At 40.5% G+C, this 27,100-nt stretch overlaps 1 protein-coding gene across 3 annotated transcripts in view; it reads left to right on the top strand.

Moving 5' to 3' along the window:
• PITPNM3 (PITPNM family member 3) overlaps positions 1 to 27,100 on the top strand; it is a 140,560-nt gene that overhangs the window by 44,263 nt on the left and 69,197 nt on the right. For all 3 annotated transcript variants that reach the window (XM_052803869.1, XM_052803868.1, XM_052803867.1), the window contains exon 3: positions 9,839 to 9,946. In XM_052803869.1, coding sequence (XP_052659829.1) covers positions 9,839 to 9,946 — 108 coding nt within the window. The remainder of the gene's footprint in view (positions 1 to 9,838; positions 9,947 to 27,100) is intronic.

Here is a 27,100-nt window from a genome sequence, read left to right as displayed (position 1 = left end):
AAAAGAATCGAACAGTCCCATGTTTTCATACTGCTGTCCATCATTGGCCTCACTGAAGCAAATGTGGAGGTTTTCTCAGTGATGTGCTAGTCCTGACTCCCTTGCAAGTGTTTTGGTAAAGACAGTGAAGCAGGAGGTTGGCTTTGATGTGTTTGTACAGCACCAAGATGATGTTCTAGCCTAACTGGTAGATTGTGAGTTTGTATCATCAGATCCCAGCCAATAGAAATTTGGCATCTCTTATTAATGAGTCATGAAGGAAAAATACAACCCAATTTTGAGAACAGTGCAAGAAGGATGCCATTACTTTGTTCATAAATTGGTATCTGCTTGTGCCAATATATTTTTAAGTTGGAAGAAGAGAATTCTGATACAAGCCTTTTGCTGGTTTTTGTGCTTCTGAAAAAAAGCAGAAATGGTGGATAGTTTTTAGTACCAGCTTTTAGAAAGATGGGATGGAAGGTGGCAGTGAACCGTGCATTATAAGAGAGTCCTTGTGAGGCAGAAGTGAAGATTACTAAATTGATGTTACCAACCTGCCTTCCAATCTGGCAGCAAGCTCCAAAATCTCCAAATTGTTTGAAGGAAAAGATGGTGTTTACAAGGACCTGTTACTGGATTACCTGAAGGATGACAGTACTGCATTTATATTCTGTAACTTACTAGTGGGGACATAAACTCTTATGTTTGCTGGCCTGTATCTTACTAGTAGGGCATAGGTAGAAAACCTCCTCTGGTATAGATTATCTCACTATTGGCTTCTTGCACTTGCTTTTGAAGTTTCTTGTTTTCTGGTGCTGCTGCCTGTAAACTATATAACAGTGACCAGGCTGTTCTGTCAATCTGATTAACATCAGCAATTAACAAAGAAAAGGAAAAAAACCCAAAACCCTAGCAATAGCGCATCTATAAGAGGTAAAGAAAGGAAAGGAGGATTTGGTGTTCTGTCATTTTTGTGCATGTACTCTTTCATAGAATCATAGAATACCTCAAGCTGGAAGGGACCCATAAGGATCATCAAGTCCAACTCCCTGCTCCTTGCAGGACTACCTAAAACTAAATTATATGACTAAGAGTGTTGCCCAGATGCTCCTTGAACTCTGACAGGCTTGGTGCTGTGACCACTTCCCTGGGGAGCCTGTTCCAGTGGCTGACCACCCTCTCAGTGAAGAACCTTTTCCTAATGTCCAACCTGAACTTCCCCTGATGCAGCTTCATTCCATTTCCATGTGTCCTATTGCTGGTCACCAGAGAGAGGAGATCAGCACATCCCCCTCCACTGCCCCCCTTGAGGAAGGCGTAGACTGCGATGAGGTCCGCCCTCAGCCTTCTCTTCTCCAAACTGAACAAGCCAAGTGACCTCAGCTGCTCCTTATAAGTCTTGCCCTAGAGACCTTTCACCATCTTGGTTGCCCTCTTCTGGGCACACTTTAATAGTTTGATGTCCTTATATTAAGGCGTCCAAAACTGCACACAGTACTTGAGGTGGGGCCACACCAGTGCAGTGTAGAGTGGGACAATCACCTCCCTTGACCAGCTAGTGATGCTGTGCTTGATGTACCCCAGGACATGGTTGCCCCTTTTGGCTGCCAGGGCATGCTATTGACTCATATTCAACTTGTCATCAACCTGAACCCCCAGATCTCTTTCCGTTGGGCTGCTCTCCAGCCTCTCATCCACCAATTTGTACGTATAACCAGGATTACCCTGTGCCAGGTGGAGAATCCAGCACTTGCTCTGGTTAAATTTCATACGGTTGGTGGTTGCCCAGCTCTCTGTCTATCCACATCTCTTTTAAGGCCTCTCTACCCTCAAGGGAGTCCACAGCTCCTCCTGATTTAGTATCATCTCCGCTTTCTCCCAAACAGCCTTTCAGGAATGATGAAGTGTTTAAATGTCAGGAAAATAAATATGCACAAAAGCATAGATACTAGCAAAAGAGGCAGAAGGTGTTTCTATGCTCAGAAACTCTCTGGGTGATGAGGGAGCTTGTGTCTTTGGTAGAGGAAAGCATATGTGTGGGCTAAAGTAATTGGCATTATCAGTGGATTAAACATAGCACCAGAGAAACTGCAAGAGTTTGTGCCGCAGTGAGGAGAACCTGTCCAGGAGAGAGACTGCAGCTTTCACCTCCTAGAATGAAGTAGCTTGATACCCAAGCTTGTCTCCAACATTACATTTCCTGTAATGTTTCTTACCTGTATTTCTCACCCATTTTCTGTTGTTTATACAGAGTGCTTCATCAATGCTTGATATCCTTGCAGTTGAAAGGACTTTCTGCACAGTGCAGCTGGAGTTGAATACTATGTTTCTTAATGGGAGAGTTTGGAAGCTATCCCAGACTCTACATCTACCCATGTGTAATTTGCACTTCAGAGATGGCCTGAAGCAGTAGGAGGCAGAGGGCACAGCAGTGGGCACAATTAAGGTATAAAATTAGTGATCTGCTTTTGCAGTCTGAAAAACAGCTGGGGTCAAACCCCAGTTCCTCAAACAAACAAAGAAATTTCTGGCTGACAGCCTTGTAAACAGAGAATCAAGCACCTGTGTTTGAGATGGAGCAGCTGTACATGTTTTGACTGTTGATTCATCTGCCCTGGCTATCTACTTAATTTAGTGAAATCCATAGAGAAAGGGAGAAGGAATATTTCACTGTTTTCTTTTTCCCATATTTCCTTTTTTTCTGGCTTTCCATGTGGCATGCAGCAAGTTAGGCAGAAAGTTCTCAGTTCATAGCAGGACTGAGGTATGCTTCCGTGTTGGAAATTTTAGGCTTACTACATTTTTTTGCCTTGGTGCTAGCAGCTGTTCCTCAGGTAAATGATGATCACTAAAAATATTTTCTCTGTGTATCAAATGTCCTACCCAATGTGAACTTCCAGCTGTGTGTGAACAAGGTAAGAAGCTTTTCCCAGTTGGACCAGGCAAGGGATGGAAGGAAAGATGTAGGGTCATCCCATGTTTCCTGGCAAGGCACTGGAGGCAAGGAAAAACTGAAAGGCTTTCCCAGGGCCAGGCAGGGCCCCAGGTTCTGTGACAGCCACAGAAAGAGTCCAGGTCTTTTGAGTAAGAGTCAGCTACCTTTAGCTGTGCTAGCACCCTCTGTCCTTCAGACTTTGAGTGTATTCTACTGCCATCACCTCAGCAGTGGAGCGGGGGGTATAAACAAACACGTGAGGACAGGAGGGGGAATCTTTTGCTTCGGCATGTATAGTTGCATTCTTCTCGGACAAGCTGCATTTCAGAAACACTGTGGAATGCTAAAGGTTTAAATGGGATAAAAAACTCGAGCCCAAACTTGTGTACTGGGAATGTTCATTGGCCCCAGAGCAGCAGTAGTGATCCAAGTTAGCTGGCTTTCTAGCCTAATGCAGTTCAAAATCCATCTCAGTTACGGTACATATAAATCACTGTAGTTTGAGTAAAATCCAAAGTTTTAAGCTTGATTTTTATTCTTAATGCAGAATTCCTTTCTTGTGGATGCATCTATGTTTTGTTTAATTTCTCTTGCTGAGTGACTTTTAGCTCTATCTTGTCCCCAAACCTTCTCTGTAATTAACAATTTGCTGCTTTTAATAATTTGCTGTGACAGCCCTTTACCTAGGGTTAATTTGACTGAACAGATTGCCTGAGACTTGTTTCTTTAACCAAAGGCACCTTAATAATTTATGCTCCTGGTGAATGTGCTAGAGTTAGAAATATTTCTGCTTTGAAATTTTTCATGCTGATATGAAAACTGGTTTAACAAAAAGGCAAGAGGAAATGCATTGAAGTTTCTGCTTGCCCTTCTAGCCTTGCCCTTCTCATAACTGCTCTGGAAGTTGGAAGTGGAGGCAGAAAATGGAGACCGCTGGGGCTGTGCTCAAGTGTTACTCTTCCTGCATGTGCTGGCAAAGCCTGCTGAATGTGTTATGTATCACAGGAGATTTAAATATTTGTTTCTGAAAAGGTTACTTTTTGCTGAAAGAGAGCAAGAGTTTCACACTTGCAAAGGTGCCTGTTAGATTTGCTGCCTACATACAGATCTTCTACCAGATTACAAATCCAACCAAAATACCCTTGAAAGTTCAAGTTTCTACTACTTAAGGACTGGTTGTGCCTGACTGCTGCATCTGTGAAATAGGAAAGAGAATGCTGGTTCTTCTACACAAGACCCATCAAACCAGAGAGAGCCCACTAAAACCTGTAAGGCTTTTCCCCCTACATGCATTCATCTTGCTCGTTGCAACTGCAAAAACGTGATCGCTTGTAGATGAAACATCAGCCTTCTTAAGTGAAGCTATATGCAAAACTTGAGAATATTTGGGCCTTACACTTCAAGCTTTTCTCATTTGCAAACTGAATGCATTTCCCAACCTCTTTGGAATCCATAGGTTCTACCATAACACAAACAATAAGCCGTTTTAAAAGTACAGCTACATCTCAACATGTTGCTAACTAGTGATATTTGATGCAGGAAACTACCCTGTCAGTTAACTGCAACATACCTGTGTTTGGTCACAGAAGATGGAAGTTACAGTTGAATACATCTTCACAAAATGGTCCAGAGTATGAAATTCCACTGTTTAACTAGCATTCTTTTCTTGGATTTGAAAAGATGCTCAAAGAAGCCTGCACGTTCCCATTTGGCCATTTTATCAGACTTCCAAAACAGACAGGCAAACACCCCCTGCGACACCCCCACCCAGCGGATGGGAACAGCAGGAAGCAGTAAGCATAAAACATCACTGATAATCCCCATTGTTCTCAGATTGATTTTAAAACCATTTGATGGGGCAGAGGGAAGAGACAAAAAACACTTCAGATTTGGTAAATAAGTAGGAGACAAGGGTTACAGCATCGCCAAATAAAAAAGCTTTTACCCTTTCTGGTGAAATTATGTTCCTAGCAGCTGAGTAGTAAAACAATGTGCATGAATCTGGTAGATCATCGTATCCAGAATTTCTACCCATTTTGGTGAATTGCAGATGGTATTTCAGGGAAAAAGATTAAGAAATTCAAAGATAAAATATATGAAATTTATGGTATGAATGAAGTTGTCATCATCAATATTTGGGCGTTAAAGGTAGAGAACAGTTGAAATTCCTGAGATTGAAAGTGATTGCATTTTATTAGGCTTAACATTTTGGGGCTTTTAGCTACACTAGTTTTTTGTACGTTTTGAATACAACTTATTTTGTTAATTAAGAAGCTAAAAGCTTCAATCTAAAACAATCAGAAGAGTCCACGATTGCAATTTTAAAGAAACAAGAAAAATATAAGCCATCACAAAACTTTTATATTAAACCACTTGAAGCACTACCGTCTTGTTAATTTGATTGTGACAGTGCCCATCAAACCCAATGAAGGTTAAGAAAATTTTGTGAGTTAACAATAAGCAAAACAGGAGCAATTACCACAAAAAGAACTATACATAACTGACACAGATGCAATGCTTATAATTATTTGAATGGTATTTTTTAAGTACTAGTTCCATATGCACAGTGTTTGGAGAAGCTTCTCTGTAATGCCAGCTGTTTGTTTGTTTTCACATTGCTGTTCTGTGAGCAGACATTGTCTTAGCCAGGACATAAAATTGTCCAATAGCTAAATAATAGTGAAAGACTTCAGTGAATTTGTGGATTTCTGGGCGAAGGGTCAGAAAGTCTCAAGAATCACAATACCAATTTTGCTACAGTTCGGGCATGGAGGGCATAATTTGTTCATTCCTTAAGACTCTGTGGCACATGGCCCTGTGGGTGGGCTGATGTGAGTGGCAAGGGCTGGCAAGCCAGGTGGAGCATGTGAGTGGTAGAATTTGGCATGCAGTTAAGGGTTCTGCCAAAAAAAGAGACCTCTGTCTTGGGAGTGAGTTCCCACTTTACAAGCCTTCCTGAAGTACAAGTGTTTTGGCTATACACATAATACACATGCACAATATTCTGTAGTATTTTTGATATTTTAACCCCTGAGCTTGACGTGGCTGTTTCTTTTAATGTGTATTGTGACATTGCAATTTGCTGGAGTGGGTCAGAGTAGGGGCTCCCTTCTGGTGTTATTTGTCCCTCTTTGCAGTGACTTTCTCTTAAATTCTTTAGTGTTTGCTTTGTTCTGCATATTGAGGATCACTTTATCATTTCATGACATGCCCCCACCCCCCAATTTCCTCCTGAAACTTCAGTGAGCTCCTCATAGGCATAGAGGTATGCTTGGCTGAATACAATCCTCATAGCTAATCAGCGGCTTAGATGCAGATAACGTTAATGCAGTGTCCAGCTCCTTGCTGCAGTATCCCTACTGAAGCTCGTGAAGGTAAACCAGTTGCAATATAAATCAATGAGAGTTCAAGGCAAGCAGGAAGTAAGGAGAGGAACAATAACAGAAAGAAGGATAAATTGAGCCCTTCTAAGGAAACAAGAAGTACTTTGTATCCCTTTGTCTTCTCATAAAGAAATTGTAGGAGGAAACAACTCTTTGTAAGGATAAACTGTGTCTGGTGGTTTTACTTGCCAAAGGAGGCAAATAGCAAGAGAAGACTCCAGTGCTGTGAAGTGAAAATGCATTTGAAAATGTAGATTATTTATGAAGGTCAAGATTGTCTGTGAAATCAGAACACCTTGGAGTATGTCTTGGTTTCCATTATGAAAAATAGTTTGACCTACATCCAGCACTGCAGACAGTGGCTTGCAGTGTGTTCAGTCCTTGTGACTTCCCAGGGGTGCAGAAGCCACCAACTCCTTTCTACTCCTGACGCTTTTCTGTGCTTCTTTAAGTAACTAACTATAGAGATGTGATAATCTATTTTGTGCTAGAAAAAAGCAGACACTTGACATTTTTGTATGCAGTCTGGTAAGGAGATAGGATACCTTTTATCTGTAATATTTTTTTTTTCTCTTTCATTGATGATGCTTGATTGAGGTTGAAAGTCATAACAAAATTTAGAGTGAATTGTTTCCCCGCTTTCCCTTCCTTCTGTGTACATTTAAGTGAATTTGCTTAGAAACGTTATTTCGAAAGGCAGAGATGCACGTTTATATCCCTTTGTGTAGTAGTCCACAACTCATAAAATTGCTTTGAAAACTCACAGGTCCAGATACCCAGTTAAGACTAACCAGATACCTTGTTTACTCAATTATATGCATCAGTTTATTCCAATTGAGAAACTGTCTTGCTTACTTAGGTGTACTACCACATGATTTTGGCTTTATTGTCTGGCTGGTTTTTGGGTTGCCAACAACCCAAATATATATGGGTAGATATATTTGGTATATATGGGCAGACATTTACAGAGTGTCCTATATGTTTATCCTTGTTAGTCTGCTTTGAAACAACTGGGAACAGTCCAACTTGAAGACCACCAGCAGGCTCACCCAATTTAGAGTGCCAGCAGATGATGGCATGAGACAGAGTGTTCAGAGGTGGTTAATGCTTGCAGTAGCAGTTGATACTGATGAACATCATAGCTGTCCACCAGACCACAAGTGTTTGAATGTGGACATTCTGTAGTGTTGTGCAATTGCATTAGGTTAGTTTCTCATGCTTGTCCTTAAGGGTCTCCTTTCCTATTATTTAGTCTGGGGGAAAGAGGCATGGCAGAACTCCAGTTTGGAAAGCATGCATGTGTATTTATAGAGGAATTTCATGCCTGGATAGTTAATAAGCTCTCTAAGTAAAGGGAGCAAAGCTGGTGAGCAACACAGCTGTTTTCTTTAGGCTGGGAGAGGAGGAGGGGTCCTGAAACTGATGGGAAGGCTGGGGGGTGATCCACAGCCTCTCCTCGGAATGGGCGTAAGGCCAGGGTCTGGAGTGCACTAGGCACTGGTGCCCGGGACTTAATACCATTGTATTCCAGACCACATTTAATGCTTTCTGTCCAACTCAGAAAGCCAATAGAAATGGGAAACAGAGACTGGCGTCTAATCTTATTTCATCTTTCTGCTAAACAGTAAGGCCATCTGGAATGCCTGGCTTGGTAAATGACATAACAGCAAAAGTGATAAGAAAATACTAGATCTAAATGCTCAAACAGTTTTGGAGCCCTGTTTCTCTGCAAGAGACAGTTCTTTAGCATCCTCTTGATACAAGTTCTAAAGCCAGTACCGGGGCAGATCCTCACCCCAAAGCTGGCTGTCTAAAATACTGCTGGATGAGGCAGGTTTCTCAGGAGGCACACTGCATGAAGAAGGCCAAAAGAGCTGCCTCCTCCTGACATCGAGGAGCTCAGTGGCCCTGTCTTGCGTTCCCTCATTTTGCTTCATGGTAGCAGTTAATGCAGAAGGAGCTCATCCCGCAGTGGACAAGCTGCCCCTGAGCTTTAGGCGAAGGTTTCAGTTGCTGACTTGGTCACAGGAGGTGCAGGATGTCCTTGGGGCAGCTCAGTCCATCTGCAGTGCCTGTGGCAGGGTGCCACCAAGCTGCCCTCAGCCAGCCCGTCAGGGCACTCCAGAGCCACCCCATGGCTCTTTCCCTCCCTCCCTCCTTACAGAACTTCAAATAAAGCCACCTTTGTGAGAGAAAGTGACAAAAACCTGAGCAAAATGCTATTCTAAGTTGTTGATTTTTGTTGCCTCAGGGAGCACTGAGATTGCATCAAGTCCAGCAGGGCTTTGCTGTATCCAGCTTCTCTGATAAATCTGACAAATGACCTTTATGAGTGTTTGTTTCTAAAAGGTAGGACTTAGGGAGAAGAAAGATATGGTGATGACAGATCCACTTTTCTCCTCCCCAGTACCAAGATCTCTCTAAATGAGAGAGGTGCATATGAGAGAACATGAAAGAACATAAATTTTTAAATCATTTAGAGGCCCACTGCAAGGCCTGGTTGCCGACAAACTCATGTTTCTTTTTTTGTTTGAAAATGTGCATAATTTTAGCCAGAAATATTCTGGCCAAATTCTTCTGTGTTTAAGCCCATAATAGAGCCCTTCACTCTGCAAAAGGCAGTAAGAGAGGGCAGAATTTGACCCATTCTCTGAATGTGCCTGAACAAGTAACAAACCGTGATTATTCATTTTACATTGGTTTTTTTCTGTGCACTTACCCTAGGTACAAAGACCATTCTGGGCTGTATACAGCCAGCCTGAAATGCTTTTAGTAAACTTATTCAGAAAGGACTAATGCATTCTTCTTGCCAAACAGCTGTTAAATTGAAGGAAGATGTTTTCCTACAGCTTCTAGGCCTGTTTGGTTTTTTGGGTTTCTTTAAGAGAGAGAGGGACAATATCTATGGTTTGTGTTTTGTGCTTTCAGCTTTTCCCACCCCCCTCCCTGGGTGGGATCCAATGAAAGAGGTGGTTCTCTGTGCTGTGGGCTTGGTGCCATTCTATTATGTCTCTGTGTCCCTGGATGAAAATTTAAAGCTTTGTGTAGCACAGGTGGCTTTGATAAAAGAGGAAAAAAACATGCTTGAAAAGCCTTAAACTGGTTTGTGTGTCTTATTCCCTCTGCTCTGCCTTTTGAATGTTCTGAAGTAAAAGTGGAAAAAAAAAAGTAAAAAAAAAATTATTATTTTTTTCCAAGAGGGGGGAAAGAATTCTAACTAATTTTGTTACTTGATATTAAACACTCAAAGTGACTTATTATAAACTCTGTTTTTAATTGACTGGTCAAGGTAAGAGCAAAAATTCAGGCAGTCCTCTCTTTTCCACGGTTTTCCTGCACACGATGTATGAAGCATGTAGGTACGCTGTAGGTCGTATCAGTAAGCAAGAAGCTTTCCTGGAGAGTCCTGCATATGCTAACGTGTTATATATTCCCATTAGGGACCATGATGAATGTTTATTTCTCTCTCAATTACTAGTTCTCACCCTGTCTTTTTTTTCTCTTGTTCATCACTGCAATTTATTCTATCCTCCTACAGAAGAGATGGTGGAAGGAAAAAGTGCCATACTCATAGGCATGAGCCAGTGGAACTCAAATGACCTTGTTGAGCAGATAGAAACAATTGGGAATCTGGAAGAAAATCAAGGTAATGTTTAACTTGCCTTACATATTAATTTAAAGTTAATGAGAAAATCTGACTACTGAAGCAATTAGTTGTCAGATATTACGTAAATACTCAACAGAAATATCCTTTACAGCATCCCATAGTTAAAAGTTTTACATAGATGTGTAATTAGTATTTTAGTGTTGGGAAATGAATTGCAATGATCTTTTTCAGGAGGAAACTTCTCTGGCAGGCCAGGTAATACAAATTGATTGACTTCAGTGGGAAGTCAGTGTTGGACTCAGCTCAACAACCATGAGGTAGATTACAAGACCACGACTTATGTTTTGCATGTTTTCTGTAATCAACATATATAAGAGACTTGTTGGTCACTGTCACTGCGTTATTTTGCTTCTTAAAGTCAGCAAATCTGGAATTTTCAAGGGGTCACGTACTTTGAGGAGTTATTTGGGGCCAGTTTTAGGTAAACATTTAGGTAACTCTGTGCCACTGAAATGAGTGGGAAATGGGCACTGATGCACCGGTAAGAATCTGGGACCTAGGACAAAGGCCTAAGCAGTCTTCCTTCAGTTGTTACTTTGGCTCCTAAATTGCCTAGTTTGAAAATTAAAATTACCTCATTGACTTTAGGGAAAGAGAAGGGCCTAGCTTCCTTATCCATCGGTGGTATGGGACTCATGTATAATGGTGCTTGTTAATTAATCTAGCTTTTTAAAGAATTTGATGGATTTATCCATTTTAAGAGCCTTTTCAGGAGACTTTTCTTTATGGATTTGCTACATGTAGTCAATCCTGAAGATAGCTGTGAACAGTTCTATTTTAGTATACAGGTACATAAAAGTAATATTTATCTGAGTCACAAACTTCTTGATTACCTACCATAAGAATGATTTGTTTTGATAGTATTTAAGTGACAGGTAGACAAAACACACACAGTGTATTTACAATCATTAAATAGGTAATTAGAGGAGAAAAAACTTCTCTGTTTTGCATTTGCTCTTAACAATGATATAAAGGCCTCACTTATGTTGCTTGGTAACTTACTACATTTGGAGTCAGAGATTCAGTGGCAATTTGTAAGAGATACTATATGTATGTAAATATGCCATTTTCTCTGCTACAAAGTAGCAAGAAAAAGTAATACAGTATTGCATCAAATATGAGTTAGTCTTCTAAATGACTTGCCGAAAACCAACTATCTTGCATTCTTGCAGATATATTTCTATTTCTTCCAGGGCTGGCAAAGATTTAGAATGCCTATTTTCATTTTAGCACCCATTATATAAGGATGGTTTTGTTTGTTTTTTTCGTAGTACCCTTTGTGTTGGGCACTAAGGAAGGAGTTGTAAGAGACTTTTTAAGGGTTTCTGCTGTTAAGAAACAAGGCTGGTAAAAGGATTATTATTTGCATTAGGCAGTTGAATAGCTGCAGCAAAGAGAATGTGAGACCCAGGGTTGCATGGAAGATCTGTGCAGAAACAAATGAAGCAGTCTCCTGAGTTATAATCCGTCCTTCTGCATACAAAGGGTTTCTATTTTCATTTAATCTAATTCTCTGTGATGTTTTGTAAAAGAAAGAATTCTCATCCATTCTCTTCTTTTACTTCATTTGTGTTCACACACAGCTGTTAGAAGAAGATTTAGAGCCAGTGTACCTAACTCAAAGCATTTGATGAATTGGCCTATGTGTAAGATGCATCTACATTCTGATGTTGCTTCACATATGCTGCAAGAATACTATGGCTTTTAGGTTATGGTTCATTGTGCTGATTTTGACCGTTCTTGAATAGAGATGTCAGGCAAGGACTGAAGTCATTAAGAACTGGGCTAGCACAAGTCTGAACCAGTATTACGTGTACCATATCTCGTTATGCCAGAATGTGATTTCACTGCTTCAGTAATGCAAAAGAAAGTAGAATTCTGGCTGTAATGCACACTGCCAGTTAGAAATTTTCCCTGACGCACCCCTGCTAAATAAATCAGGTTTCTAAATAGGTGAGGCAACTACGTGCATTTCCTTCTTTCCTTGGCCACCTCATACTCTCAGATTTAGTCATATTGATTAGCTACTTGTTGATTATTATTTTTCTTAAATTATTATTTTTTCTTTTTTTCCTTACGTGTACTCACCTGTATCTTATCTTCATGGAATTATCTGCCAAATGCTGATAGGTTGTATTGCAGTGTTGTTGGTGCAGATAATTGTACAATGCTTTTGTTATAGCTTAACAACTGTTACTGATTCAGCAATTTTAGAAAACTCTGTGATTAGCAACCATCAGATACAAATGATAAAGGCAAAGAGGGAAGGAGGAGGATGTTTGAAGGAAGACTATGTTGTCTTCTGTGCCACAGTAAAAAGATATTTCAGCCTTAGCCCAATTGTTTATGGTAAAAAATTAAAAGTTCAGGTAAAGCTGGATTCCCTCTTTAAAAACATTATGTAGAAGAGAGAAAGATGTCCTGTCTCCCTTCTTTCCCAGGGTACTTCGCTCTTTCAATGGAAGGTGTGAGGAGTATGATCTGCTGATTCAGGGAAACTCCACGCCCCTCCCCCCCAGCTGGATTTACTTATGGCTCTCAGAGAATGATGAGTTCATTTGCTTTGGTTGCAGAGAGCTTTGTTACAATTCAGTCAGTCTCTGGGGCCAGTGGTTTTGCTATGTGCCTGTGCAGTGAGCAGAGCACTGGTTCTTTTTCACGGTTTAATAAATTGATTTAATAAAGCACGTAATTATGGGCTCCTTCAACAAATGAAGATGTATCAGAAGATGCAGTATGCTCTGGGCATAGCTGAAGGCCCACTGGATGCTACTTAAGTAACGCTACAGTTCCAATGTGAGACAGAGAAGGTCCTCAGGAACTTTATAAATGGCAAGTATATAATTTCATTCAATCATTGATCCTCAGTAACTACGACTGAGAGCACTTGACCAGCACAACCTTTCTCATCAGAGGTAGAAATAAGACTTTGGGGGAAAACTGGCAGCAGCACTTAAATTTATTAAGTTTTCATTACAGAAAATAACACAAACAGCAATCAAGCTGAATTGAATACTCATACAGCTGCATAAATTATGTTGATGCAGATGCCTTCCCTGTTGTGGAACAAAAGCATTTTCACACATAGTTATGCATTTAAATTCATTCCTGCTGCAAAGTATCTGTCTGTTACATTAAGGAAAATTGCATGTAGTGAGCACTAAGTACTTTTAAGTATATATTGTTAATGTTTGTAAGGTTGAAGCTGTTGTTGGTTTGTTTTTGTACTCTTGACGCAGTGCAGTGAAGGTGAGGTGAAGAAGTCTTTGCAAATACAGCAAAGACTATTTGTATACTTTGAATTCAATATGTGCTTTATATTTCATTACTTGAGTTTCTTTATAGCAGGAAATGAGGTTACTATATATTTTAACTGGCAAACCAGGCAAATGCTTGTTACAGAAAAAATGTCATTCAATCCAAGCTAGTAATCGATGTGAACTTAAACGTGTGTCAGCATTTCAAAGGGTGAAATCCTCAGGAAAAAATGCCATAGCTGGAGTACACGTTATCCAGGAGATCAAGACATGCTTGTTTGAGACCAAACCTGCATAAGACTTAAAATAAGGTTACATGAATAGTAGGGTTGTCCCTTCTCCCTCAGTTGCCCATCTCTTGTTATATTTGGCTTTTTTTAAATGTGGACTTGAGAGCAGGAAAGTGTTATAAGAGTTTAACATACCATTTCTTTATTCTTTTCTCTCACACACGCAAATTAAAGTATGAGGGAATCCAGAAACATCTGAAATGGATGAAGAACCACAGAGCCTCATAGGGAGATAGTAAGTGCTTGCCATTGCAGTTGCAGATCAGCAGTCCTGCTATGATTCAGTCTCCATATACAGACAGCAGACTTTACTGCTCTTCGCCCTTCATGTTGTCACCCTCCCCCCCAGTGCAGCCCCTGTGCCCCAATACATCTTGTATTTCTAAAGATTAGAAGAAACATGGAAACATGCAGCTGTCAAGGAATGGGCAATGTAGTTCGATGTCAATGTATCTGGGCTTTGCCAGCTGACGAGCATCACACATCTGTGAACATGAAACACCTTTAATTACATTGAACTGCAGTGAGAAAAAGGTTGCATTGTTCTGCAGCTTCAGTAGATCAGATTGCCCTACCTGAGCTGGTAACTTCCACGCTGGGGAATTTTATTCACCTCCGCTTTCCTAACTGGTGAAGCAGAAGCAGCTGGCATTTTCTGGATCATTGCCACAGACAGAACTGCTGTGCATAAATTTGTGCAAGCTACATTGCAACTTCAGGCCTCTTTTTTTGCATCAGAGCTAATAAAGCGTGCAAGCTTTATGGTTTTCCTTGTGTTGAGTTTCTGCTTTTGTCTGTGTCTCTCTGGTTTTCTGCCTGTCCTCAGTAAGCCAACAACCATTGCTGGACAACTCTGATTCGTGGCCACCTTAGCAGAAATGCCAGGGAGGTTTCTTCCAGGCAAAGGTTGCTAGACTTTGCTTTTCTTGTACTGCCTTCTTTCACTGAGAGATGACATAGAAGGTGTCTGGAAAGGAGAAAGGTCTTCTGTACACCAGCTCTATGTACCACGTGTGTCATGCAGCAAGGAAGAAACCAGAATTCCACCTATAGTTGATCTTGGTACAATTGTGGAAAAATTTCACAATGGCTAAGGTGCTTGCATAATGATTGCACAAGCAGTCAAGCTGATCAGCAAAGGTATGCATCCTTTTCATGACCACGGTAATGTTCCTTTCACTGTAGGCTGCACTCCTGCTGCTTGCTCTTGGTGTAGTGAAATACTCCAACTAGGGACTGACTGATCATGGCAGGATGGGAAAGGCAGCTGTGTTGAAATGGAGTGGTCTTTTTAGTGTTTCCTATTTACTGTTTGTTTTTTTCAAATTTTATTTGGAGAAACAAAGGTGTTTTGTTCAAGCCTCTGAATGGCTTTAATGTTGAGGTACTGCGGTCTCTTAGTGCAGTCATTATCACTACATGTTGCAGTTAATTGGTAGGGATTTTTGATTTGCTGAGCTCTCTGCTACCTCTAGCTGCTGATTGTATCTCTTCTGCAAGAAAAGCAAGCAAGAATAGCATGAACATATAAAATTTAAAAATTGCTTTGCAGAAAAAAAATTGTCTGGAGACTGTGCTGAAGGTATCCAAACACTTAAGTTCATTAAGGACTGTTTTCTGTCAGTGGCATTTTTTAGCACAGCTGGTTCCCTTTTGAACAAAAGGAGACTGACTTGCCTTTTGAGGGACATTGGACTCTTTTCCTTTTGCCCAGAGGCTTAATTTTTCATCGTGTGTTGTTTAGCTCTGTGCTTTTTATAAAGCAAAAGCAACCTTAGAAACCATAAGAGCAGTGGATTTCCAAGCTCATTTGTAGCTTTTATGATGCAAGTGAGTTTTGGGACTGTGTTGTCCCTTGGCTGCTGTGTAGCAGTTTGGATGTGAAAACAGTGTATCTACTCAGTTGGCTGGCTGACATAGCAGGTCTGGCTTTCAGCCCTTCACTGAAGTGACAGGAGCCCAACACACCAGAAGTTCAGGCCAGGCTATATTTCATTACAGTTGCTGAATATCCCATAACTAAGTTTGCAAAGCCAAGATTTTAGAATTTAGCAAATGCCAAGCTTGAGATCTTAACGCAATCTTTATGGATGTCCTTTGTCTATTTGCTCTGTCATACTGTTTTTAATTACTCAGTAATATAATAGGAATGCTTTGTATGTGTAACAGGTTTGTTTACTGACCTTGACATGGGTAGAAAGAGAGCTCTTGTCTTTAGCAATGATGAGAATGTTCCTGAAGGAAAGTTTGTCTGGCAGTGAAGGGAAAGTGCTTGTGCATCTTTCCTGTCTGTGAATAGCTTTTTCCTACAAAAGCTGCCTGTAGAAATTTAGAGAGATGTGATGATGATCTTCAGAAAGATGGATGGATGTGTGAGTAGGAAGGTTGAAATGGTCTATTTTAGATTATGTATTAAAATCACAATAGCGGGATATTTGCAGTTACATGAATTTGTGGTGTAGTTGTGGGGTAGGAGGTAATTGGCATGTCCTTGTTTGGTCATTATTTCTTCTAAGGAAAAGAAATACACATCTTTGTAAGATGTGATAGAATTACATAACATCTGAAAATTGCTGTGTGCAATTTCTGATTCTTTTGACTGTCTATTTTGTGCAACTCCTGGTTCTCAGGAGCACACAATTTCTGGCTTTCACTAGAAGATGTACTTAGGATCCAAGGGCAAATACACTTGGGGATAAAGTTCATACACTCATTAAAATGGCAATAGGTGACTTTTCCTGTTCTGAACCTTCTCAAAGTTATATTGCTGTAAAGCTATGAAATTACTTGAGACAAATAAGGGAACCTTGACCTCAGTACAAAAAGCAAAAATAAATCTGTCTGGCTTTGTCTCTCCAAAGACCATGTTGTATGACAGGACGTATGTTTACCTCCAATGTTTTAAGTAACAGATGATGATTAAGAGCTCATTTGGAAAGCAGTCAAGTTTTATTGCTCTTCTGGTTCATAAAGAATTTATTGGAGATGTACGGGAAGTGTCTGCTTGCTTAGGCACGTTTGCTGCAGGCTCTGATGAAAATGACTTTAATGTTTTTTAAAGGTCTGGGGCCTGGACAAGTGAGAACAGAGAACTCACATACAGAGAACTGAGCATCTAGAACATCAGTTAAAATTTTAGCTGCATGAGTGCCAACAGTTATAACCATCTGAGGTCATTCTGTGACCTCTAAGAAACAAGTAGAGAAGCATTCTCATTGCCAACTCTTACACTTCTCTCCCTGCCGTGGCCCCACACTCCCTATCCAGCCCCAAATAATTAATGCTTTTTGACACTGACTAGCTCTTAGCTGGATGTTCCAGCAAGGAGCTGAGGGACTTCAGGGTCTACGGAGTCTAACTTATCATCTTGTTTATGGAGGTAAATCTGCTTTGATAGGTGTGGCTATTGTTGAAGCGGGGGGAAGTTGCTTACTTTGTGTTTGAGAACTGGTGTATTTAAGGCCCTGGTTGACAACGGTATCATTCCGCAGATTGCTGTTCCAACAATCCCTACCTACTCTGTTAAAGAGCCAAATTCTGTGCTTGGTTACTGCACAGAGTCCCAGTAAAGTGACTGTGGTGTATATTATTGCACATAAGGCAAAACATAAAATCTGGCTCCTTATTAATGAAACGCTTGTGACCCCGACAGACATTATCTGTAATTAATTGCAGTAAAAGGAAAATGGGTCATGACTAATACTGGCTACTCTATTAAAAATTAGACCCTTGTTTTCTAACTGTAGAGTCAATGCTTGGCATACCTCACAAAATACTACATTTTATGCTAGCAAGAACGTACTGAGTGTTCTGTTGTCTTTTAAAATAGTCTAACCGAAAAGCTGATGAAAATTAGAATGAGTAATGCCTACCTCTTGTGACAACCAATTTTGCGTGTGTGTTTTTAAGCAGCTCCTGTTTAAGTGCAGTGGTTTTAATCACCTATTACCTTCTGTTTGATTTGTTTCATTCTTGCTCAGGTGCCTGAAGATCCTCTGCTTTAAGGTTGGTCCAACTTAAATGACATTAATGTGCCTACACTTGGTGCAGAGTAGATTGTGTCCTAGGCAGGCGTTCGGTAGTTAAGACTTCTTCATTCTTTTCTTTCATCTCTTCTGATACTCTGTGGTATTCCATGCAGCTCGTACTCAAACATATTGAGGCGTATACTTTGTTGAGTTACCTACTATAGATCACGTTTGAAAATGTGGGCCCCAACTATGAGGATATGTTTGTGTAAACTTGTAACTTGTGTGGATTCATTGGGATATGCAGTGCTATTTAAGAACAAGGTGTCCTGGTAGCTCAGAAGGAACAATTGGAGCTGGTCCTGGAGACTGGAATTTGGGAATGTGAATTCATTGTGAACTGTGCATCTCCTTATGATAAGATGGTCATATTATTGATGATTCTAGTACAAGGGTACACCTAAGAGGATGGCAATCTCCTTTCAAGGAGGTCATATCTTTTGAATGATTTGTGGAGGACCTTTTTCATCTCAGTCACTTTTTTTGCATGTACAGAATTCAGAAGATCTTGGTATCTAGGATGACTGCCACATCATAAAAAGACCATGGAGAATTAGAAGATTGTAGTCACACAGTGTTTTGTTGATGAGTGTCTGAAGTGGTTGTCTGGCCCACTGAACAGAGAAATCAACCAGGCTACTATCCGGAGTACTCAAACAAGAGCTTCCAAGATTGGAGTATTATACCGTATGAAAGGAAGCTCTACAGGGTTAGTTGGTCCATTGTGAGAGGCAAAAACTGTTCCAAAGAGATGGGTGGTAATAGTCTCCACTTCCCTCAGCTGGTTGACGGGGATTTGGTTTCAGATTCTGGATTCTGAAATAACCATTATAAATTCATATAGAATATTTACAAATTTCACTGTTCTCTTTTGATTCATCATTCCACACTTTGCTATGGAAAGTACATTTATATCTTAAAGGCAATTTTTTTTGGTCCCACTAAGCCGCTTTATCACTCCCGCTTCTCAGCAGAACAGGGGGAGAAAATACAATGAAAAGCTCATGGGTTGAGATAAGGGCATGGAGGTTACTTACCAATTACCATCACAGGCAAAACAGACTCAACTTGGGGAAATTAATTTAATTTATTGCCAATTAATTATAACAGAGTAGGCTAGTGAGAAATAAAACATGTGGTGGGTTGACCCTGGCTGGATGCCAGGTGCCCACCAAAGCTGCTCTATCACTCCCCCTCCTCAGCTGGACAGAGGAGAGAAAATATAACAAAAGGCTCATAAGTCGAGATAAGGACAGTGAGAGATTACTCAGCAATTACCATCATGGGCAAAACAGACTCGACTTGGGGAAATTAGTTTCATTGATTACCAATCAAATCAGAGTAGGCTAATGAGAAATAAACCCAAATTTTAGAACACCTTTCCCCCCACCCCTCCCTCCTTCCCAGGCACAGCTTCAATCCCAAATTTTCCACCTCCCCCTGCAGTGGCACAGGGGGACGGGGAATGGGAGTTGGGGTCAGTTCATCACACCTTGGCACTGGCACTCCTTCCTCCTCAGGGGCAGGACTCCTCACACTCTTCCTCTGCTCCAGCATGGGGTTCCTCCCATGAGAGACAGTTCTTCACAAACTGCTCCAGCATGAGTCCTTCCCAGGGGCTGCAGTTCTTCATGAACTGCTCCAGCATGTGTCCCTTCCACGGGCTGCAGTCCTTCAGGAGCACACTGCTCCAGTGTGGGTCCCCTGCGGGGTCACAAGTCCTACCAGCAAACCTGCTCCAGCGTGGGCTCCTCTCTCCACGGGGCCACAGGTCCTGCCAGGAGCCTGCTCCAGCGTGGGTCCTTTCCACAAGGTGCAGTCGTTCAGGAAGGGACTGCTTCAGCGTGGGTCCCCCATGGCCACAAGTCCTGCCAGAAAACCTGCTCCAGTGTGGGCTACTCTCTCCAGGGGGCTGGAGGCTGCTCCAGTATGGGCTTTCCATGGGTTGCAGCTTCCTTCAAGGCACATCCATCTGTTCCAACATGAGGTCCTCCACGGGCAGCAGGTGGATATCTGCTCCACTGTGGTCCTCCATGGGCTGCAGGGGGACAACCTGGGTCACCATGGTCTCCTCTATGGGCCGCAGGGGAATCTCTGCTCTGGAGCATAGAGCACCTTCTCCTCATCATCCTTCTTCACTGACGTTGGTGTCTGCATAGTTGTTTCTCTTACATGTTCTCAGTCCTCTCTTTCACACCTGTTGCACAGTGCTTTTTACCCCTTCTTAAATATGTTATCACAGAGGCATTACCAGCATCACTGATGGGCTCAGCTTTGGGCAGCAGTGGGTCCGTCTTGGGGCTGGCTGGAGCTGGCTCTCTTGGACATGGGGACAGCTCCTTTTGTCTTCTCACAGAAGCCACCCATATAGCCCCCTGCTACCAAGACCTTGCTACATAAATCCAATACAATTACTTTACTTTTCTGTAAAACGGTTTAAATTTCAGTTCTACCAGATTTGCAGCAGGGGCTTGAACTTGGGCTTCTTTTAGAAGGGTTCCATAAATGCTTGTCTGTTGGCCGTTTTGCAGTGAGTTTGTCTCTTTTGAAGTCTTCCTTGGAAAAAAAAAGTGACATTTCTGTGGATAGTTTTGGTTTTAATACTTTTGCATTTTCTAAAATGTAAACATTAAAAAACCCACAAATGCACACACACAAAAAAGTGAAACAGGCAAAAGCCCAATTAACCTTGACTCTTTCTTTATTTTGAAACTTAATTTGTACAACAGGCTTAAGGCAGTCATCTTTAGTTCCCCGATCACAGCATCCTTAAATTGATAGGATTGGAATTGTCAATATGCTTCTGATGCCTGGAGGCAAGAAGACATTCTAAAATCTGCTGCATAGCCTGGGCTTGCAACCTTCTTTCTGCAATATGAAGATCTTTATAAAATTAAAAAAAAAAAAAAAAAAGGCTGGCATTAGTGGTATTTTTGTAGAACATAAAGTAAGCAAGCAAACAAATAACAAAGTAATTTCTGTAACACAGCTTGCCACAAAGGATGACTATTGATTTAGTACACCCTAATTAAATTTTAAGAGCCATTAGTCAATTTTGTCAGTAATATGCTACTATTTTACTCTGCAAATCCAGCTAATTGAATTAAAATGCTTCAAATGAGGATGAATTCTCAGGTAGGCAATTGACAAAATGCAATTTACTTTGTAGTTGTTTAAAACATAACTGACTGTACAATACCTGTGAAATTCACTTTTCCTGTGCTTCATATGCCACACGTACAGACTGATGGATTGCTTTACTGGTAACCAGCAAAATAGATGGACATGATCAGCTTTCACAACTGGAAATTTTCATATCAGGTGAGTGAAAGGCCTTTCTTGGTCCCATTGTGCAAGACCAGGTTACTCAGATCTTTTAATCTTTTAATGTATTGATTGTCTATCTGGAAAATAGTGCTGACAGTAATATCGCTCTCTTTCTGGGACTCATTTGAATTGTTGATTTAGATTAAACTTTTATTCTTCACATCCAGCCCATTACAAGGTAGTAGTTTGGAGCTGGGAGGTGCTTCTGTTGGGCGAGTTGTGTTAGGTCTGTGTATAGAAACCTGTGATTCCTGCCCTTTCCACACCACCTAGGATTGAGCTGTGCAATTCCTACTGATTTTTAAAATGGCAGCTTCTGTGCTTCTTAGTTTAAAACTTACAAAGAATTGTTCTCCAAACACTGTGGCTTATGAATGGTAGACTATAAAATTCTGTTGAATTCACGGTGTGCACTTATGACTCCCCACCACTCTAGCTATTCTTTGTAACTCCCCTTTAAAAAAATATTTCATGAGATCTTGAGTGCAGTAGATACATCACTGAGTGATGATTTTTTTTTTTTTTTTTTTTTTTTTTACTCTCTGATACCATATATTTCAGATCTCATCTTTTTCCATCTAGCATAAGGGAAACCCCCCCCCCCTGTTTTACATGTGAAGCAGCACATTTCTAAGAGATGGCAGGGGCAATTTCCTGTTAATTCCTTCAACTGCTATCTCTGTTCTCCTGCCATAATGTCCACAAGACACTGAACAGAACTGGAAGACTAGAACAATGTTTTTGGTTAAGATTAAGTTTAATACACATTTGTGGAGTAAGCTAATTCATAGAATCATAGAATATCTCAAGTTGGAAGGGACCCATAAGGATCATCAAGTCCAACTCCCTGCTCCTCACAGGACTACCTAAAACTAAACCACATGACTACATGGCAGAAGGGTTGGAACTAGGTGATCTTTAAGGTCCCTTCCAACCAAAACCATTCTATGATTCTATGACTAAGAGCGTTGTCCAATTATACTATTGTATTTCACGCTAATTTGAAACAAGCATTACTACAGCATTTTTATACTTCCATAAAATGTGCAGCAGTCATCTCTCAATTGCAGCGCCTTTTGATGCAAGTACCTTTTGATCCTTTGCAAAGACTACTGTAAAGAGTTACTCTGCTGAAGAAACTAGACTTGCAGCAGTAAAACGGAGAGCAGAATCTGTCTGGAAGGGATGGTCAGTCACTGGCTACTTCTACAATAGTACATTGGGCACCCTTGTGTTTGGTGCTGCCATTGCAATTCTAAAGCCCTAGGATTCATGATAGCTTTTGTTGCACTACTTGGAATTCATCTTTTCTGTTGCCTTGGGTGCACAAGGCTGCTGTAAAGACTTAACTCGATGACAGTGATTCCTGTTCTGTTTTGAGAAAGTTTGGTTTGGTTTGGTTTTGAGTAGACTGTTCACAAGGGCTAGCTTTTCAAAGTGCACTGAGCTCCCATAAATTGTATTAGGCATTCAAGAGCATTAAGAACTTATGAAAATGCCTTTGTCCTTGTCCCAGACCTCTTGAATCTCTGGTTAGACTAACGTGATGCAGCACAGGGCGAGACAACACCAGGCAGAAGGGTAGGATACACTGACAGCTGCTAGAAAAATTTACCCTAATCTCACCCCACAGTGGAAGGTAGAGATAGGGAGGTGAATGAGAAAGTAATTACTATTTTATTACTTATTAGGGCATAAGCAGTTCTTAATTTGGCTGTGGAACAGTATTGCTTTATCTTTCCATCAAATTAAGAGTCTAACCAGTCATGTATTATGGAGAAATATTAACATGAGAGAGAAGTAATTCATCAACTTCAGGAGATTTGTCTTTATCAAACTTTAAACCGAATTGTTGCGAAGTAGGTACAAGTCCTAAGTGTTAGAGGAGAGTTTAGCTACATCCCTCTCCAGATTGATGTTTTTGCAGAAGGAGAAAAACTTTGTAGTCTGGAAACCATCTCTTGTTTCTCGTGAAATAAAATTCATCTCATTAAGTCAGTAATAAAGCTCATACAGTGTTTAAATCTGTACATATAGTGCTTGGTTAGGAGTAAAGCAGAGCCTGCAGCTCCCTGTGCAATGGTTAAATACACCTTTGGCAAGGAAAACCACCAAGGTGCTAGCAATCAGCCCTGAGTTAACTGCAGAGTATAGAAGGAAGGCAGCTGTTAATTTGATTTTTAAGGTCAGCTTTTTCAGGCAAGATTGGAGTGTATAATTTTTTTCTCTCTTGTTTGCTTTCCTTGTATAATTTGTATAATTTCCTTGTATAATAATGTGAAATATATATATTTCCTTCTCACTTGTTTCCTTCCTGTAGAGATGGAATCAACTAATTTTTTTTTCAGCGTAATTATATGTGGGTCTTAATTGTTTTGTTGAATTTTGTATTTCTAATATTTAAAAAAAAAGTTAGATTTGATGATTAGGTCGAGAATAAAGAGAAAATGTTGCAGATATGCCAACTTGGCTGTGAATTAGCATTTTCCACTTAAATGGGAATGGTTAATTTTTTGCATTGAATGGTTTAGACTTTTCGTTAGGATACTTGTCAGTTGTGATGTGGATACTAACCCATGGTATCTGAAATCATGAACTATGTTCAGTTGGATCCATTAAACTCCTACAGAAAACTAGTGTTTCTGTGCAAGACTGGGTGCGCACAAAGATGTTTTTAGCAAGCTCTTCGTCTGGTCTCATTTTTCATTGGCTCACTGATTCAGTCTCCTTTGCTACATCGGCCATGCATCTCAAAGGTTCTCCAACATTATGTGATGATCAAAACAATTAACAGAAGAATCTCTGACTACTCTCTACTACTCATACCTCATGACTCTGCTTTCAGTATAGTGATTTTTACCTTGTACTAGTGTTTCTCTCTCTCTCTCATCTGAAGGCTGCCTTGCCTAATTTTGTCCACCCTGAATGTTCTGTGTAAACAAACTGCTCTCTTCCTTCCCCTCAGTAGCATGTGATCTCCCCCTCCTTGTCATGTCCTCCTAGAGTTATATAATTAATTAAAGGGTGTTTGTACATAGCTGACTGTAGTGTTTATGCTGCTATTAAATTTATTGCAGTAGCATCTGCTACTGCCTAATAATGTGAAGAATGGCAAACAGAAAATTTGGCTTAGTGAACAGTGGAAGGGAACGATGGAAACTAGAGTAGTCAGCAGCTTTCCAAAACACATCAGATGGCTTGTATAAAGAACAGATTTAATTGTAGTAGAGAGAAGCAGTGAATTGGTTTTCTGCAAATCGTCCATGGTAGCAGTTTACACTAGGGCAGGTTACCAGTGTTCTGTAACTGCCACCATTTAATTTTGTGATGCTGTATGTTCTCAAATACAGCTCAGCAAATGCATGCAAAATGGAGGAAGCTTAAACTAGCCGCTAAAATATTTTTTAGCTGAGAGCTGAGTCCTGCTGCAGAGACTACTGCTTTCCTTGCAGTCCCTCCGCAGATTCCCTTTTCCTTTTTTGACCTGTATTGCGATCCAGTCCACACGCTGAAAACAGCATGTGTTCATGCATCAGTTTCATTGGGCCTAGAGTTTCCCTGGCTGCTGTTCCCATCGAGAGGGTCATACCATCTGTAGGTATATTACCTCCTTTCCTCTCCCCCTGCTTTCCCAGGTTTGACATAATTGTGCTCATACCAGTGAGCATCTAAAAAAAATATTAACAGAACAGATTTTTCTATTCAGAAGTTAAATTTCACAGTATTCTTGCTGGGGCAAAAGCCACGTTCTAAAGTGGAGCATGAACATTGTTTGTTCCAGTGGTATGGTTATGTTGTTAAATGAATTCAGAGAAAGAGAAAGTCATGTATACCATAAAGCCTACTGGCACTGCAGTAGCTAATGCTGCAAGACTGGATATGTGGGGAAGAAGGCAAAGAAGGATCGCCCTAATATCTCACTGGTGCTGAGGCACGCAACTCTGTTCTGCTGTGCTGTCATTTGATGCTGATCTCATTAGCAATGTAATCCCAGGGGAGAGCAAAACAAGAGACAGGAGTTGTACAAAATGCCCTCTGACATCTCAGGAGCACAGATCTGCAAAGATGCATGTGTGTGTAATGACTATGTACCAGAGCATGACGCTAAAGGTAACTTAGTGAATCTTGTTTCTACCTGCAGCTACTTTCTCTGGTGAATAGGTAATGTTTGTTTCTATTGGGTTACCAGTCCTTTGTGGGAAAGTAAGGTGGATTCTATTCTGGTTTCAACACTGTCCAGAAAACTGCTTGCCAATTTTTTTTGTAGGATTGCAGTAGCTGGTAGCATGCAACTAGAGTAATTGCAGATCATCTTTTAGTTCCAGGCCAGAGAAGTGGCTTTTTTTTTGCAGAGTCTGTGGAAGTTACTGTATGATGAAAATATCTGGACCCCTCTGACAAACAGTTAACACTCCTTAAGAGCATAGAGTTCCTACTGCCTTAATTTCACTAGCATGACTTCTTTTGATCAGATTCTTTGAATTTGGTGAGACTTCTCATAAACTAAGCTGTCTCCAAGAATTTGTCTCTAAATGTGGGACTAACATCTCAGTGCTTTAGTAGTCTAGTTTTCAAGGACCATAGTTATACAGATGAAGTAGAATGCCCTCAAGTGGTTAATCAGGCTCGACATTTTCACATCAAGTTTTTTCCCCCCATGTTTTTCCCATCATATCAGAGTAAATGTCTTCAGAAGGGTAACTTCAAATATGCCAGGACTGCATTTCAGTCTAGGTTCATATTCCTTGAACCTCTTGAGGGATGACTATGTGAAGAGAAACGATGTGATTTAAGGGGGCCTTTAGACTTGCATTGTAGTCTGTGCTGTGGCATGTATCCTGAAGCTGGAGAACATTTCACTCATGAGAAGGAGGAAGAAATGAGAAGAGAACTTAAGTCTAGAAACCTGTGGCTGAAAGACATTATCAACACTGTTTTCATCAGAAATCCAAAACATAGCACTATACAAGATACTGTGAAGAAATTTAACTCTATCCCTGCCAAAACCCCTGCAATTTAAAAAACTTTGAGAAATATCTGTCCCCCCTCTATTGCATTTCCTTGCTGCGCTTGCTTTTTAACAGTATGTGCTGTGCCTCCACAGTGATTGTCATTCACCATATCCTGCACAAGGCAGTGGCATGAATGTGATGAGAGCTTTTTACAGAAAAAGAACTGGAAAACATGCATGAAAACATGGAGCAGATCTTGAATTTGTTGACTTTTATATACTGTTTAGTATCTAAACCCAAGTGTTTTCTTTCTGGTGTTTTTGTTTTGCCTTCATGTTTTTGTTTGACAGTAACACATACCAAAAGACCTAAATCTAGATGTTAAAAACTTATATTCAAAGTTGAAATTTGTTAGTAAAGCTTTAAAAAAAGTAATTGTCTGTTTTTGAAACCTACCAAATAAAAATGAGCTTCAATTCTGTAGTGAAAATGGCTTCACTTTCCATCAAGAGCTGTTCTTTTGAGATGGAGAATTTCGATCTGCACAGCCATTTAAAGCTGTCATGGGAAGGAGTTTTCTTCATGCAACTCGTTGTTTTCCGGTCATGTTGTAATTCATAGAATTGTGTATACAAGCACTTCAGAAGGCTGGTCTGTGCTCTTGACACAGAGGCCTGGTTTTTGCTTTTAGCTCTCACATTCCTGAGAGCTTCACAGGTTCTTCCCAAGGCAATGACTGATAGCTGCTTTGCCTCAACAATTACTCTCCCTGTGAGGTACTGCAGATAATACGTCTTCCCTAATAAGCTGAAAGCAGGTAACAGTTGTGACCCAAGCTCTTTGGCAGAACAACAGTCAGTGAATTGCCCTGGTGAGGAACTGAAAATAAAAAAGATTGTATGTGAAGTTTGGGAAATGGCTAATTCAAATAATTTTCATTCCTCAAAAGTCAGGTAGCGAGGTGGTCTCTTTGCTTGCAGTTTCAGCACAAAGAATGGAGAAAAGCAGATTTCTATGCTGTATATTGTAGAGCCTGTCACTTTTTCTCTTCTTTTTACTCCCTTTAAAAGCCAAGTTATCAATTGTGATAGCTGGAGCATCTGAAGAAAAAGGGAATTGTGGCAGACCTCTTATGCTGCATCCACCAGAGGAGTTAAAAATTATTATTATTTATTATATATAAACCCTACTGGGGTTTAGTGTAACAGCATTTTTTAATTCATGAGATGAGGAACGGTGCATACAAGTTTTATAGTCTTAAGGCACTGGGCAGAAGCTT

This window comes from Harpia harpyja, chromosome 12 (genome assembly GCF_026419915.1).
Source record: "Harpia harpyja isolate bHarHar1 chromosome 12, bHarHar1 primary haplotype, whole genome shotgun sequence".
NCBI lineage: Eukaryota > Metazoa > Chordata > Aves > Accipitriformes > Accipitridae > Harpia > Harpia harpyja.
Note: the sequence above shows the minus strand (reverse complement) of the source record. Positions and strands in the feature narration are given on the sequence as shown.